This window comes from Choristoneura fumiferana, chromosome 3 (genome assembly GCF_025370935.1).
Source record: "Choristoneura fumiferana chromosome 3, NRCan_CFum_1, whole genome shotgun sequence".
NCBI lineage: Eukaryota > Metazoa > Arthropoda > Insecta > Lepidoptera > Tortricidae > Choristoneura > Choristoneura fumiferana.
The window spans coordinates 5,067,967-5,084,122 of record NC_133474.1 but is presented as its reverse complement, the minus strand read 5'-3'; the positions used below and the strand labels follow the sequence as shown (position 1 = coordinate 5,084,122).

Below are 16,156 nucleotides of genomic sequence, written 5' to 3'. Positions count from 1 at the left end.
AGAATCTTGTTTTGTGCAAGTATTCTGTATTTGTACGGTCAAGGACTTTAAGTCATGAACCACCATGGAACCTTTTCAAAGGAAAAGTCAGTAGATTTTCCTTGTTAATTAATGCGATGCCACTATGACGTTTACTGTGAAATGGTCCCATGGTGACTCATGAATTAAAGTTCTTGACCTTACCTACTCTGGAAGCTCAGGTTGGAAGCTTCAGTAGGAACAGTGTTTAGCTACGTTTGGAGCGTCGAAAAACTTAAACATAACCATCATTTGCTCCGGTTGATTTAAACCAGGGATGCACTCCTCAATAATGAACGTCCCTGCATCGGAAAAAGCAATTTTTCGTAAAAGGTGACGAGCAGTTGACATTAAAGTATTATATTTTAGATCTTTTACACTAAAAAGCGTGAAAAATTTTTTTTAACAAAGAATAGAACCGACTACAAAAAACCATAAAAATAATTTTCTATCATTCTGAAGTCGGTGCCTCAGCACGAGCCAGCAGGAGTGGACCTATAATCGCAGACCTATAACTTCAGACTGGTAGAAAATTATTTGCATGGTTTTTTGTAGTCGGTTCTATTTTTTGTTAAAAAAAAAATCATTTTGTCGACCATTGTAGATGGGGGGAGTGCAAAAAAAATGTTTTATCCCACCAAGTCAGGTTTCTTTGTTTATTGAGTAAATGAAAATCGAATTTTTCTGTTTTAAAAATATTGAGAAACAAAGGAATGGGAAGCTAATAAAGTCAGTTTTTTTTTTCTAAATTTTGTTGTTAAGATTTTTATTTACTTTCCATTCACCTATCCTTCCATTGGTTCCCAGGAAGTAGGTCAGGTAGTCATAATATCATGGTTATCATGGCTATTTAACTTAAAATTATGCATGCATTATTAGCATGTTTCGTTAGAAGCAGTTCTTTAGATTGCCCTGTTTGTTTATTTATTGCTTTGGGTCAAATCTTGGAAGCTAAATTTGATCCACTTCCAGTGTTCCGATGGGCTTGAAATTTATGTAAATCTGGTGACCATACAATAATCTGGTAATTAAATCTTGGTGGTCCTGCCAGGATCGTCTCCGCAGGACGGAATTCTTCAACACTCAATGTAGTTCCTTGAAAATATTAGTGTACTGTCGTCGGCAAATAGTACCGCACTATCACTGATGGCCCGAGGAAGATCATTGATATACATAGATCAGGAATAGCAATGGGCCCAAAACGCTGCCTTGTGGGACTAATGTCTGAGAAGATTACTTCTTTTCTATATTGAACAGAGATTTGTTTTATTCGAGTGATCTGATTTCATCTAAACTAGTAGGATTTAAGTAAATTGTAAGCATTACCACTAATCTTAATCATATGCTTTGCCAGTGAAGCGATTTTTATTTGGATAAAGAAATAATAGAAGAAATTACTACTTTGCTTCTTTATTGTCGGTGCAGGTACCATCAGCCAAATATGTTGATAATCGTTCGCATGTCATAAAACAATAATGCCAATAGACGTGTCTGTCAACTTGAAAGTTCGGCTTTAGCGACATATTCATTTGATAGGAACTTGTTTAAAAATTGATAGACCACTTATTTGGCTGATGGTACTATAAAGACACATTTGCACTAACGCAACATTTTTTATAATTTGTGTCTGACCCACAACCACCCCACTCCCACACGACCCACAGCCTAAGAACCTACTAAACTTTAAAAATTAGGCTACTGAGCGAGTTGCAATGCTGAGTCTTAGAATTTCAGAGGCTGAAAATTGTATAGCCGTATTTGACATCATGGAGAGGGATCAGTTTCTCGTCACTGAGTGTTTTCAAAGGCGGCACAAGGGCCGAACTAATATGAGAGTGGGTAACAATATATGCTTTCTATCATTTCCTAAAAAATTACATCCTGACGTGACTCTAACAACCCTCGACCATCACCACTGACAAAAGAGTGGAGACTTAGGAAAACAAGCACTAAAAAAATCAAAATAGCCGAGACAACATTTATGGGTAATTATTTGAGGTGTAAGATAAATGTTACAGAAATAAAAACACACATTTTGATGTGGTCTGTTTTATTTTGAACATAAGGATATGTACCGATAAGATGCTTTATATTATAAGAGATCGATAAAGTTTATTTTGGTTAAAAAAAGCAAAAATCCAATTTTAACGGTAACAGAAATGAGCACCGAGACCACGAAAAAGAATATTTTGTTTATTTTAAAATCTTATAATTGTATTATTTGAATGAAAATCCGATCATAATGAGAAAACGAATAAGCATTATTTAATTAATCAAGTATCAACAGAAATAGACAATCGATATCTACATAAAAAAAAATTAAAACTTGACCACGAAAATGACGACTTCAAATTGTCATTTTTGTAACCTTACCTCACTTTATTGTAAATATAATTTGAAAACCTTACTTTTACTTAAAAGAGCCAGCAAAAATCTCAGACAGGAAAACAGTTCATATACTTACTTACACGATAGTTATTATTTCATCATTATTATTTCTGCTACAGCATATTTGAGATATACAACTAAACATGTCATGTTAGAAATCATGCCTTGAAAATACGAAATACTGTCTTAAATTAGAAATTCTGCATTTTGCAAAAAAGAAAACGCGCAGAAATGGAACATTTATTGAACAATCGAGGTCGCGCATGATGATCCAATCCAGCACAAACTTTTTCCTCTCTCTAACATGAGGTACCCCATTTCACCCCAATCTGAACCCCAAGAGTTTTTGAGGATCCAAAAATCTTTGCCGCTTCTGGCATCTAAAACAAAAAGATTATTTAAAACATGACTATCTTCACCCATATCAACCAGAGCAAAGCTGCAAGCTGCAAGCCGTGGTGGCCTAGTTGTTTGGCCTATCGCCTCTCAAGCAAAGGTTCGTGGGTTCAAACCCCGGCCCGCACCTATGAGTTTATCGAAATTCATGTGCGAAATTACATTTGAAATATACCACGAGCTTTACGGTGAAGGAAAACATCGTGAAGAAACCTGCACACACCCTGTGATGTAGGTAATTCAATGGTATGTACGAAGTTCCCAGTCTGCACTGGGCCTGCGTGGGAACTACGACCCAAGCCCTCTCATTCTGAGAGGAGGCTTGTAGCCAGCAGTGGGACGTAAATAGGCTCGGATGATGATGATGATGAACCAGAGCAAATGATGCTTAATTTAAGTATATCTTACAAGCGTGGAACTGTACCTATACGCCACAAATTTACAAAACCATATTTTTCTTGAAAATTATTAGGTTTTTCGATACGTAATCCTCATAATGTTAATTTATTAAAGAGCATATTGCTCATTTATTTACTGAGGAAGTGATTGAAATAGAAATATATGATGACAATTTCAAAAAGAGCATAGTTAAGTAAACGGGATAATAATTTGTAGTAATGTGCTTCTGGCAACAACATGAAATAACTAGATTGTGTACAATTAATTGTCTGGTTAGTACGCTAATGACTTTCTGCCAAGTTTCTTGCGGCGCATTCTTCTTGGCAATGATGGTCTTTCCGAAAGCGCTGGTAGTCTAAAAAATTATGTGTAAAAGTGCCCATTGCGGCCTCTTTTACTTAATAAATTATTTGAAATTGAATTGTAAATATTCGAAGGAAAATGTTTGGAATTGTAAGTAGAGTTTATGTTTGAAGTTTTGTAATAGGTGTAATAGAAGACTACCAAATTGATATATGTTTTTCAATAATAAATGTATTTAAAAATAACCCAATTTTTGTAGCTAAAATGAATGCTATTGTGAAATATATACATTTATCGTAACACATAATTAAATATCAAATTGCACGTCCATAATGGTTTTTTTTAATCATGAATGTAACGACGAGGATATTGTATCCGGTATGGGACAATGGACATTTCTCGATTTTTTAGTTTATGTCACTTGTCTCGATACCTGTGATGAAATCAATATATATATATGTTATGAAGTACCTGTTCCGTAGCCAACGACGAGAATTGCGCTATTCGTTGCGGAGGAACAATCTGTCGGCGCCCATATACCTCCACGGTACGATTCAGCGCCACTTGGCAGAAATAAACCTATAAAATAAAACAATAATAATAATTTATTCATAAAACTTCCAGTTACATAAGTGTCTATTAAAACTGGAAAATCTGTGGTTCCTAAATAGCCTGTGCTAAAGGACAACAATGAAGTTACAACTATTTAAATTACAGGAAGAAGAAAAATCGGTCAAGTGCGAGTGGGACTCGTACTTAAAGGGTTCCGTAAACAGTTCAGTAAAAGTTTTCCTTAATATTCTTCTAATAAAGTTTTTTTGCTGAATGTACTTTATGCCCCTGGTTACCAAAGTACTCGTCAAGACGAATTAAACGAGTCCAAACTCGATGCGGTCGTATCGTTTATTACAGAGTTCCTATGGTCACCCTCTAGCTTCATCATCGGATCAACTCCATGTCATAATAATATTGCACTGTCATCGGATTTTTAGATGTAAAATTTCAGCTCAATCTGTTGAAGATATCCACTTCAAATTTGAGTTGAATGATTCCACCCGAACAAACATGTCATCCACGAAGACGCGTGATTTTCTCAAAATTTGCGATTAAAAGACATTGTATAGTTTGTTGCACTTGACATGGGATTTTACAACTTCTTCTGTTGCTAAATATTAAAGGAAAAGATAAAAAAGATACATAATATTAATAAAACTGACCGAAGTGTGGCACGTGTACTGGAGTAGCTCAACCCTTCTTGATCTTTCAAATAAAAGATTTTTTAAGCCATCTAGTTAGACACTAACAAAGTGTTGCGCTTAAGCCTAGAAAGTGTCTGATCACTATACACATCCCCTCCTATTGATTATTGTTTAACAATGAAATCTCTCATTAGTCGTGAGTGCTCCGCGGTTACTTACGGACTCACGCGCATTTATTACGTAGGTACCTACCTTAATATGTCACGACGATATAAACAGTATTGTTCGGTGTACGGATATTTAAATTCATCTAGTATTATATAATAAAAATGTGTTTATTAAAGTAATTTATCAGAATGCGAATTTTTTATACTCTTAAATTCAACAATAAAGCTTTTCGCACATCCCAGAAGAGGCGCAAATACTTCTCTGTAGCTAATTTGTAGGTAACAAATATACGTAGTAATGAAGCCAAATAAAACTGTTTAAAACATAATACGTTTTGTGGTTTAAAATAACGTAAAATGCATTTTTGTTAAACACTACTTAGTCCATCTTTAAATCTCTCCTAATCCTTTCCCAATTTTCATGTGACATTATCAAATCAAATACATAACTAAACAGTGGCAGTTATGCCCTGATCACACGTACCGAGTAGTGGCGAGAGATTGTCCTCGGCCGAGTGCTCGGTTCGTGTGTACCTACTATGTGACGAGTACTCGGCCTAGTACTCGGCCGAGCAAAATGGCGAGCGAGCCACTCGGGCCCTGGTTTATTTACTAGGCCGAGTGCCCACCCCTGTTCTCCTCTCAGCATACCCCGCGCCGACTCGCTCGTCACTCGGCAGGTATGAACTCGTTCACTCGCCACTCGCCAGTCAGTAGCGTCGTCGTAGCGAGCGGCCGCGCAACCGCGTATTGGCCACTGTCACTAGGAAAATCAAAATGCGTGTAAACACCTAAGTACTCGCCCACCCTATTCTCTCGGCCGAGTACCAATTTGCTGTCTCGCCATGCTACTCGGTACGTGTGATCAGGGCATTAGTAGAGTAGGCAGCCCTATCGCGCGTTTGTGTACCGAGCCGGCGTAGGTAATTATATCAAGGAAGCTGCCGAGACGGAATACTGTTCATTTTCACTGTGCTCACGACGTTAGTCATTGCTGTCGGGACTCAATGAGGGCTATCGTTTTTTGTCTCACTAGATGGCGCACTGTTGCGTGAGGTTTTTAAGTATGGCTTTCAAAGTCTGTTGTTACGGGCGTGAAAACAAAGTTTAGATTAAAATCTTATTTAATACACCTTACAACCGTACCATAAAAATATCGAGCAACCACAGTGTTGCGTAGTCCAGTTTTGTTCGGAAAAAAGGGAGGACAAAAGTTTCCGAAAGGCAAAACTGTCTCCAAACACATACATTCATTGCCCCGTAACGCATAATTGCCATAATTAATTTCAGGTAATGCAAAATATTCACAAAGTTATTCTAATCCTAAATAAACCCGCGCAGCTCACCCAAAAACTATGAGATTTGACATTTCGGAGTCCTCACGCTACACTAGCGCCTCTAGCGGCGAATTCATACGCGATAGCCCTTATTTGAATTGTCGCTATTTTAGTTCTATAATCTTACGTGTGTAAATAGGTCCATAGTGAGCAGTAGCTCCTACCAGCTGATCTTCGTTTTTTACGACTAGCTCTTGAAATCCTTTTAGTTTGACTTCAATTTTGCTTCCTGTTTGGCACGCGGTGAGTTCGCCGGCATAAGGGTAGTGCTCCTCGCTCACACAACCGTCCGTCTTACATATATCACTGGAAAAGATGTTTTATGAAATGGGGTCATGTGATATGGTGAAAGAGTAAGCAGATCACTTGATTAAAGATCATCACCACCCACAGACAGTCGCTAAACCAGAGGATTATCAATGCTAGCATAACTTGGCCAGAGAGCCAAGTTAGAGATAAATAATCATGTGCTGATAATTCACTAGGTAACTGTCTTATTTTTCACTGTGTAATGCAGTGCAAGAACTGAGAGAGAAAGAGATATTTATTTACACAATATTTGTTACCCGCAACTCCGTCCGCGTATAATTAGGTTATCGCTATCCCGCGGGAACTATGTCAATTTTCCGGGATAAAAACTATCCTATGTCCTTCCCCGGGACTCAAACTATCTGTATACCGAACTTCATCTAAATCGGTCCAGCGGTTTAGACGTGATGATGTTACAAACACCCTAACTAACCAACAAACAGACTTACAAACCTTTACATTTACAATATTAGTGGGATATTTGATACACAGCACAGATTGTCGGAGGTACCTATTAACAATAATAATAAATATCATGGGACAATTTACACCCAAACGACCTAGTACCAAACTAAGCAAAGCTGTAGGTACTATGGGTATTAGACAACAGATAAACATATATATACTTATATAGATCCTACTAATATTATAAATGTGAAAGTTTGTGAGTGAGTGAGTGAGTATGTTTGTTGTAGATAGCTGGACATCTGGAATAACACATAAGCTACTTTTTATCCCCATATTCCCACGGGATAGGGATAAAATCTTTAAATAACAACCGCTTGGCTAAGAGTCATGAAATGCTAATAAATGTATGCTCTTGTTGTACAATCTACTATTTTTGTTTTTTTTTTCAACCGACTTCATAAAATGGAGGAGGTTCTCAATTCGGGTGTACGTTCTTTTTGTATGTATAAAAAATAAAAACTTAACAAAAAATGGCACCGACTTCAAAAACCTTGAAAATATTTTTCTACTAGTTTGAAGTCGGTGCCTCAGCACGAGCCAGCAGGAGTGATTAAAGCCAAATACATAATATATGTAGGTGAGGTAGACGACTATAAGTAGTTCCACTCCCTGCTGGCTCGTGCTGAGGCACCGACTTCAAACTAGTAGAAAATTATTTTCAAGTTTTTGAAGTCGGTCCCATTTTTTGTTAAATTTTTATTTTTTTATTTTACCACTGTCGGCTTGGCTGATATGTATATTCATGGCAAATTACAGCTTTCTAGTACAGTCGAGTTCATAAACTTGTCAGCAAATATTTTATCAAAAATATCTAAACACGCTTTCTACGCCGTTAACAATATTATAGAGTCGTGTTCAGATATTTTTGATCAAAATCTTGCTCACATGTTTATGAACTCGACTGTACTTTACGGTCACTGAGCATAGCCGCGGACACGGCGAAACTATAAGGATTCCTAGTTGACTACGGAACACTACAAGTGGTCCTTTGGTTTTTTGAGGGTGTTGCAGTGTGGTGAAATAGTACACTGTGTCTTAAGGGCGGTAAATAAAGAAATACGATCATTGTTGTCTTGTGCAGCATACAATATTTTTCTTCCAACTATACTTCAATTTCATGGTAACCGCACTAAATACCTAGCACAAAGCGGGACTTTTCTGCTCTAGAGCAGAAAAAAATGTATGAAAATCCTTTATTGCATTGTTTTAGTTTTTTTTTAAATTGCACCACCAAAGAGATAACACAAGTATTTTTGCTATAAAATTAGCCTGCATAGTGTAAAAAAATCTAGTGTTAGGTTGGTCAACCTGACGGTCTTATGAAATTTGACAGATTGCGTACAAAAAATTGTTGCTACCAATCCTACCAAAAACAGTAAGTAGCCGTATATTAAAAAAAAAACTTTGTGTTTGGTTGACCAACCTGGCGCCCATCCGAAATTTGATAGATCTCTGGTAAAAATATCTGCTACTGGCTACTAACTCTGCCAAAAAAAAGTAATTAAAAAAAAACAAATTGGCGGGAACCTTACGAATTTTCCGTGGACATTTTTGCTCGTTTGCCATCCAGTCGAATAAAAAAAAACATACAAAAATGGAATCATCGAGTGCTAGTGACATTTCTTTCCTATTCATTGTTTAGCATGAGTTTTTTTCGTCTAATATTCGTGTAATAGTTGAAAGAAAAGCAGATTATGCACCTCGCGTTAAGTAATTTATATTGCCCTCGTGCTTCCTAATCAGCACTCGGTGCAATAACAAATATCTTTCTGCTTGGTGCAACAATCTATTATTCCGTCACATTTGCGAGTAAAATTGATTATTTTGTAAGACTATTATTTTTGCCCAAATTGCCGATACCTTAGGCTTCGCTCTTGAGCAGTGCCAGCATCCTCCCCTGAGCAGCACGGGGCGCAGCAGCAGCGCGCACAGCTGTATTAGTATGCGCAATGCCTCATTTACCGACCTTGGGTTTCATGACAATAAAAGAGGTCGAAGCTTTAATTTGGGGGGTTGCAATCAAGGTAACTTGCATGTTACGACACTGTCTATGAGCAAGTTTGATGCAAAATATCTTAATGAACATGGGTGTCGTTTGCACGAGAACGGTTTATTTATTTAAATTATTAAATTACAATTATTAGTTTCATTATTGTTAGTTCTTGAATCTCAAAATAGAAACTGAGAACCACACACAAAAAAAGAAGCGACGTCGAACTGTAAAAGTGAAGTTTTCCAAGATAGCCGCGATAGTGTATGTGTTTGAGATAAGTGGGTATTTAAAAGTAAACCTACCTTTTACTCGTATTATTTGACATAAGTGCTAAAAAGTTATAGCTAAGTAAAGGATACTTTAATTTTTTACCACACGAATGTGATTAATAAAATTCTTACGATTTTCAAACATGTTGCACTTTGTTGTTAGCAAAGTGTTTGCTATAATTTATTCAATAGGGGCTGTTTCACCATCGATTGATTAGCGTTAACCGACGGTTAAATGTGATCCCGTCTCCGTCTATTCGAACAAAACAAATAGAGACGGCATCACATCTAACCGCCAGTTAACACTAATCAATGGATGGTGAAACAGCCCCTTAGTGTTTTAAAGTGGTTATAAAACAAGTTTTTGAGATATATTACGTAAAAAAAGTTTTGAAATAAAGAAAATAATACAGGAAAAAAGAAAAGTTTGCCTTTGTTGCTAAAAGAAGAAACTTAGAGCTTTAAAATTATGTTAACAATCAAATTTGTAAAAGTTTTAAGAAAGGATTGAACGGCAGTCACTTACCTTAAAAGTTTTGAAACACTCGGGCTTCTACAGCTATTGATTACACAGTCGATGATTTGCTGCTCTGACAGAGTAACGAGTTTTTTATGCTTTTTGGCGTACTGTCCTTCAATGTTACCTGTGAACCATTTTGTAAAGCTTAAAAGGGGAGTGATACAAAAATAAAAATAAATGGTAATTAATGGTCACACGTGACTACTTGTAATGTAGGTTTGACCTTAAACCGGAAAATATCAGCGCGTGGTTAGATTTGTTTATTATGTGACTGGACTACTGTGCAAATGTTTTCCAGACACAACCGGGAGAACTCGTCGGCACGTGTAGTGCTAGGGTTGCTACTTGTTGCTACTCCGGAATACACTAGTGAAGGTTAGAAATGTCATCATCATCAGATGTCTTTTGAGCATAGTTGCACAAAATTCATAATTAAAATTAAATGAAATTTACTGCGTATGAACTAAGGTACAGACGATTAGGTTCATATTGCTTAACGTTACTTTTGTGATGGCAGCCACATTGTATTTGTTTTTTTTTGTGTCAAAATTCTATTTTTCAAGCCCTCTCACTTGATACCCATATGGAACGGATTGAAAAGAAATACGCAATAGGCAATTTTTTGATGGAAATCATTTTGGATAAAAAAAATATACCTACTACAACTTTTCACATTTTAACGTACGTTACTGTGGTAAAATGCAGAATCTTATTGCTTTATTCTTCAACAGGTTAATACGTAATAAAATAACGCGACAAGTAGGTAATGTTAACATGCAATTATTCATTTTATTTACAGTCCGTCTTTTTTTACACACACGTATACACTTATGTTTATTGTTGTTATACACACGTATGTATGTTCCGACAATCGGCTGCAATGCAGTATTTTTTTGGATACATTTTGCCAATTAAAATATGACACGCGTTTGCGACGTAAAGTGAGTCGTACTGCGTAAGAGGCGCGCGCGTGCGCCACGGGTCGGGTCAGTGCGCGGCAACCACTGAATCGCCTCAACGTTGGGGAGGCCCGGTATGTACTTGTAGCTCGGCGGCGGAATGGCGTAGTGACACCCCCCCTGCCATAAGGTCGATGTATATGTCGGCGGCCGATCGTAAAATCCGCCAGATCACGAAATTCCTAGGCATATCGTGAAATGCCGCCATTTCATGAATTGGCTAAGGGACATCCGCTATATCGTTCAAAAACTCACCGTTTAGCGATTTGCCTAGTGACGTTTAGGCAGATCATGAAATTCTAGGCATATCATGAAGCGCCGCCATTTCATGATATGGCCAGTTTAGGCAGATCATGAAATTCCTAGGCATATCATGAAACGCCGCCATATCGGTTCTGGCACTTCGCCGGCCGCTGCCGCGGCACGCTCGCTTCGCTCGCTCGGCTCGTGCGTCGTGATCAAAATGAATACTAACCACTCTCGCTTCGCTCGTCGTACCTAAATTTTTCTATAATAATAAATAACAACTTGTGAATACTTTATTTATCAACAAAATACTAACCTCTAAAATACGGGCAGACGTCCATGGTTTTTCATATTGTGCACAGAATCCGTTTGATTCACATAAAAAGAACGGAGCTGATGTTCAAAAGCTTCTTTTGCACTTCTATTTTGAATTCAATCACTAGTTTCGGTTTAAGGATCATTTTGTTATTGTTGTTTCTTTAAAAAAAAATATGGCTCTGTCCATCGGAGGACAATTTTGCCAGTGTCTAGTAGTTTTTGCCGTTGTACGGTAAAAAAAATCTAGAAAACGAAATATGAGAGGTAATGGTTGATGAAACGATGACCGATCATTTTGTTGCGACGCCGACATTTTTCACGCGCTAAACAAACACGACCGGTCAGCTGGTCACGGCCGCCATTGCATACGCAGCGCCACCAGTGGCCAAAAAAAGAAACTATTTTACGATGTGCCCGGTATAGAGCTAGGAATATCGACGAATGCGTTGCTCTAATCGATCTGCCGTATTATTTCTCAGGCACATCGTGATATGCCTGGCCAACGTTTAGGCATATCATGAAATGGCGGCGTTTCACGATATGCCTAGGAATTTCGTGATCTGGCGGATTTTACGATCGGCCGCCGACATATACACATATATTTGACGCTATGACTGTATAGATATTTATGCCCTCGACTGTACCATCAACCACAAACTTAACTGACCATCGGTAGACCTTATTAACATTGACATAAGACCTAGTCATGGCCAGTTAGATGTGTTCCTGTTTGTACTATAGACATTTTATTTTCACGTTGCTCTTATGTTATTTTTATTAGATTCTTGTAGTTAGCCATATTAAGTTCAATAAATGTATGATATACCATAAGTTTGTTTCATTTTGGCTATGTTGATCCAAGTGCATGATTTGAAAAAAAAATATGTTATAGAATAATAGTTTCTACATAATATAACGAAAATTGGTGGGTGAAAAAATCACGGAAATAAAAAAATATATATTGAAAACTTAAAAGTGAAAATTTCAGTACTTATAAGGATATTAGGAAATCCATTTTTTTTAATAATGCACTTTATAACTTACATAATGTGTGTAAGTTACAAAAAAAACGGTTCTGTAGTTTAGATAAAAAAAAACGATTTTTTTTTTTTAATTTTCTCAAAAACCTGCAGCATTTTCGATGTTTTTTTTTATGAAATAGCATCTTACATCTGGCCTTATAAATCAGTAAAACGGCAATCGATTTGGCTTCTGGGGCCAATGCCCCATACAAACACGGCTATACCCTTTTATATCTAAATAAAGTTCCGTAGAAATTTTTGTGCCTTGCATCTTTATACGTATTACAAATTTTAAAGTATCAATCCAATCATAATGCATAAGATCCAATTTACTCTACGTCGACGCGCCCCGGCTACGCGCGGGTATAGTTTTTGGGAAATGGAGCTGAAAATGCCCTTGAGACTTTTTTATCCGACTGCCCAAAGAAGGGTTATTTTGAAAATTGTACACGTCCGGAGCCGGGGCGGAGCTCTAGTACCTATTTAGTTTAGAGGTTTAGTAGTTTCGGGTGCGAACAATGATAGTTTGGTTTTACTTTTGCTGGTTTAAGAAAAAAATGAACTCCGAGCACCTGATAAAAACAACTATTTAAACACTGAAATACCACAGAAGTAAGATAAAACGAAAATCTTAGTCAAATCGATACATTTATTTGGCATGCCATCAGTATATTATTGTAAATAAATAAGGAATAAAATATTACGAAAAATATTTTGCAATTGATTGTATTTTTAAATAATACGGTTGAAAAGTACTTATATGTTTTTTGTCGGATGTTGCGGCAATACTAAAATTTTCTTACCAATGGCTGCGAAAACATCGCTCGGGGTACATTCGAATCCTTGTTCCTTTACGTGCGTTACCATGTTAAGGGTCCTGTAATCTAAACTTTTTGGAGCATTTATTACCCATTCTTTCTTTACTGTTATCATTTCAGTTGCATTTACGTCTTTGGATGGAATCACTGAAAAACGAGAGCTTGCAAATTCCTCGAAAGTCAAATCGGAAAACTTGTTAACACCAAACGTCGCATCATGTTCTTCGTTCAATTTATTTATATGTAACAATTTGTTTTTGAAAATTTCAAAGCGTTTGTTGTATTCTTCGTGGCTTCCGTATTTTTTATCGTATTCCTGAACGAATTCAGCAAAGTGGTTTTCTGCGTCAGCTAAGTCGTAGTATGGTTTGTCTGCCGTCAGTGCAGCCAGTGCTTTACTGACGAACAGTGACACATAAATTATACTGAACATAATTCTTTCCATAAACGTAAATTTTAACCGATCATTATGATTCATACTCCTTTTATATGCACTTAAAGATCGTTAAAACCAGTTATTTCAAATAATATTTACCGTTTATATTTTTTTAAATTGCAGTCAAAATGATAACCATACGTTATTATAGGGGATTTTTATGACTTGGCATTGTATGAAAATGTTAAATAGTAACTAAGTACATTTTTTATTGATTACTTTTTCTGTGTTCCGTACGCGAGGTTCCAAACAAAACTAAACGCATTCACTGTCACCTGACTACCACTGGTGCCACCGACGCACATGTGCGTTCAAAATGTATTAATAATTATGACAGCGGCACTGGGCGAAGTTCCGAAAACGCATATGTGCGTCGGTGGCAGTGAATGCATCCACCTGGATTATTCGCGGTAGTTCCTTTGCATGCTCCTTCGAAGGAGCTATGGTTTTTTTTTCGCACTAATTCCTTCACAAGAGATGAAAGACGTACTGCGACCTATTTTTCGCCTTTGTTCCTTTGCAAAAACTAAAAGATGATACCAGTATATATGGTACCAGTGTAACTTTTCCTTCGCTTTTATTCCTTTAGGTACAAAAGCTGAAGGAACCACCGAGAAGAAGAGAGAAAGAACTGTTTTTCGGATTAGTTCCTTTACAGGAAATGAAGGTACTACTGCGACTTTTCCTTCGGTTTTGTTCCTTTACATTACAAGAACTAAAGGAATTACTGAGACGTTTTATTCGCACTAGTTCTTGTTATGTGGTAGAGCCTTACTGTAACCATTTGCTGGCTGCAGTACGAACGGGCCGGCTCGACCGGTTTTGTACCACACTCCCACAGAATACCGGCGTGAAATAGTAGGTACTTTTGCTACTACGTTGAGTGAGAGATCCCGAGGCCCAGCTCCTCTCCTCCCTCCCCCATTAGCCCCCTTTTAGGCCAGCAACGCACCCGCAGTCCTAATAATGCTGTAGGTGTCCATGGGCGGCGGCGGTCACTTACCATCAGGTGACCCGCATGCTCGTTTTGCCAGCTACTTGATATAAAAAAAATTGTTCCTTCAAATTACTAGAAGGAACGGTAAGGAAGGACTCGAGGACAAACGTTAGTATTTCTCATACAAGTAAATCTACCCCGACCGGGGATTGAACCCGGGACCTCAAGCTTCGTAGTCTTCTCTAACCACTGGGCTTTCAGTGCCCTATTTCACGAAGCTACAAGTTACAATTTACAAGCGGTAGTCTTTGTTTGACAGTATGCTATGTATTGAAAAGAGACACCGCTTGTGAATTGTAACTTCATGAAATGGGCCAGTCGTCAAAAAAAAGCACTTCCTACCCCCAGTTTCACCATCCATTGATTAAATTTCTTTGAGGAATAAATGTGATGCCGTCTTCGTTTGTTTTGTTCGAATAGCGGAGCCGGCATCACATTTATCCGTTAAATAAAATTAATCAACGAGTGGTGAAACAGCCCTAAGGTCTAGTTACTAACGCCGCAGGACCGCCTGAAATTCACCGCCGTACGTTTTTGACCGTACAAGCTGTAATTCAATTTCGGGTAAAGCGGTTATTTGTTGTAATAGCAACAGTGCTCTGTCTAATTTTGGTCCAGTTAACTGAGCTTCAAACTCCAATCCAATTACCGCAAATTTTTGAGGGAAGCGGGTGTTTAATTTCACAACAACTTGTGAGGGCTTTTTTGCGTTTGCGAAAATTTGAGCTGCATTTTTAGGGTTCCGGAGCCAAAATAGCAAAAACGGAACCCTTATAGTTTTACCATGTCTGTCTGTCTGTCCGTCCGTGGCTTTGCTCAGGGACTATCAATGCTAGAAAGCTGTAATTTTGCACGGATATATATGTAAACTATGCCGACAAAATGGTACAATGAAAAATTCTAAAAAAAATTTTTTTAGGGTACCTCCCATAGACGTAAAGTGGGGGTGTTTTTTTTCCATCGAACCCTATAGTGTGGTGTATCGTTGATCTAGGTCTTTTAAAACCATTAGGGGTTTGCTAAGACGATTTTTTGATTCAGTGATTTGTTTGCGAAATATTCAACTTTAAAATGCAATTTTCATGAAAATCGAGCGTCCCCCCCCTCTCTAAAATCTAAACTGGTGGGTGGAAAAAAAATAAAAAATCAGGATGGTATATCAAACTTTCAAGGAAAACTATAACGGTTAAGTTTGCTTGATAATTATTAGTAGTTTAAGAGTAAATAGCAGCCTAAGGTATAAAATATACCTAAACTATGGAAGATTCCCTATAAAATACGAATTTTTTTCGTAATGGCTACGGAACCCTATTTCGGGCGTGTCCGACACGCCTTTGGCCGGTTTTTTTTAGTGCCGTTTTCGACTGTAGCAATAAAGGTTCAGCTTCAAGATTATTTTTGGTACTAGTTAGATAAAGCTATCCAACAAGAGGGTATGTTTGAGTTAATTTTCCGGTAACGCACGTCAAAAATTTCAATATACGAGCTCTACGGTGAAGGAAAATATCGTGACGAAACCTGCACAAACCTGCAAAGTTATTCAATTATGTGGAGTTACCAATGCACACTGGTCCCGCGTGGAAATTATGGCCAA

At 37.5% G+C, this 16,156-nt stretch overlaps 1 protein-coding gene across 1 annotated transcript; it reads right to left on the bottom strand.

Annotated features, from left to right (window-relative positions):
• Positions 1 to 2,525: 2,525 nt before the first annotated feature.
• Positions 2,526 to 13,564, bottom strand: LOC141426184 (cysteine proteinase 1-like). Its single transcript, XM_074085041.1, has 5 exons — positions 13,115 to 13,564; positions 9,773 to 9,890; positions 6,335 to 6,513; positions 3,976 to 4,083; positions 2,526 to 2,786 (listed from the first exon to the last, which is right to left on the bottom strand). The coding sequence occupies exons 1-5, from the start codon at positions 13,560 to 13,562 to the stop codon at positions 2,647 to 2,649; spliced, it is 993 nt and encodes a 330-aa protein (XP_073941142.1). The 5' UTR covers positions 13,563 to 13,564; the 3' UTR covers positions 2,526 to 2,646.
• Positions 13,565 to 16,156: the final 2,592 nt, after the last annotated feature.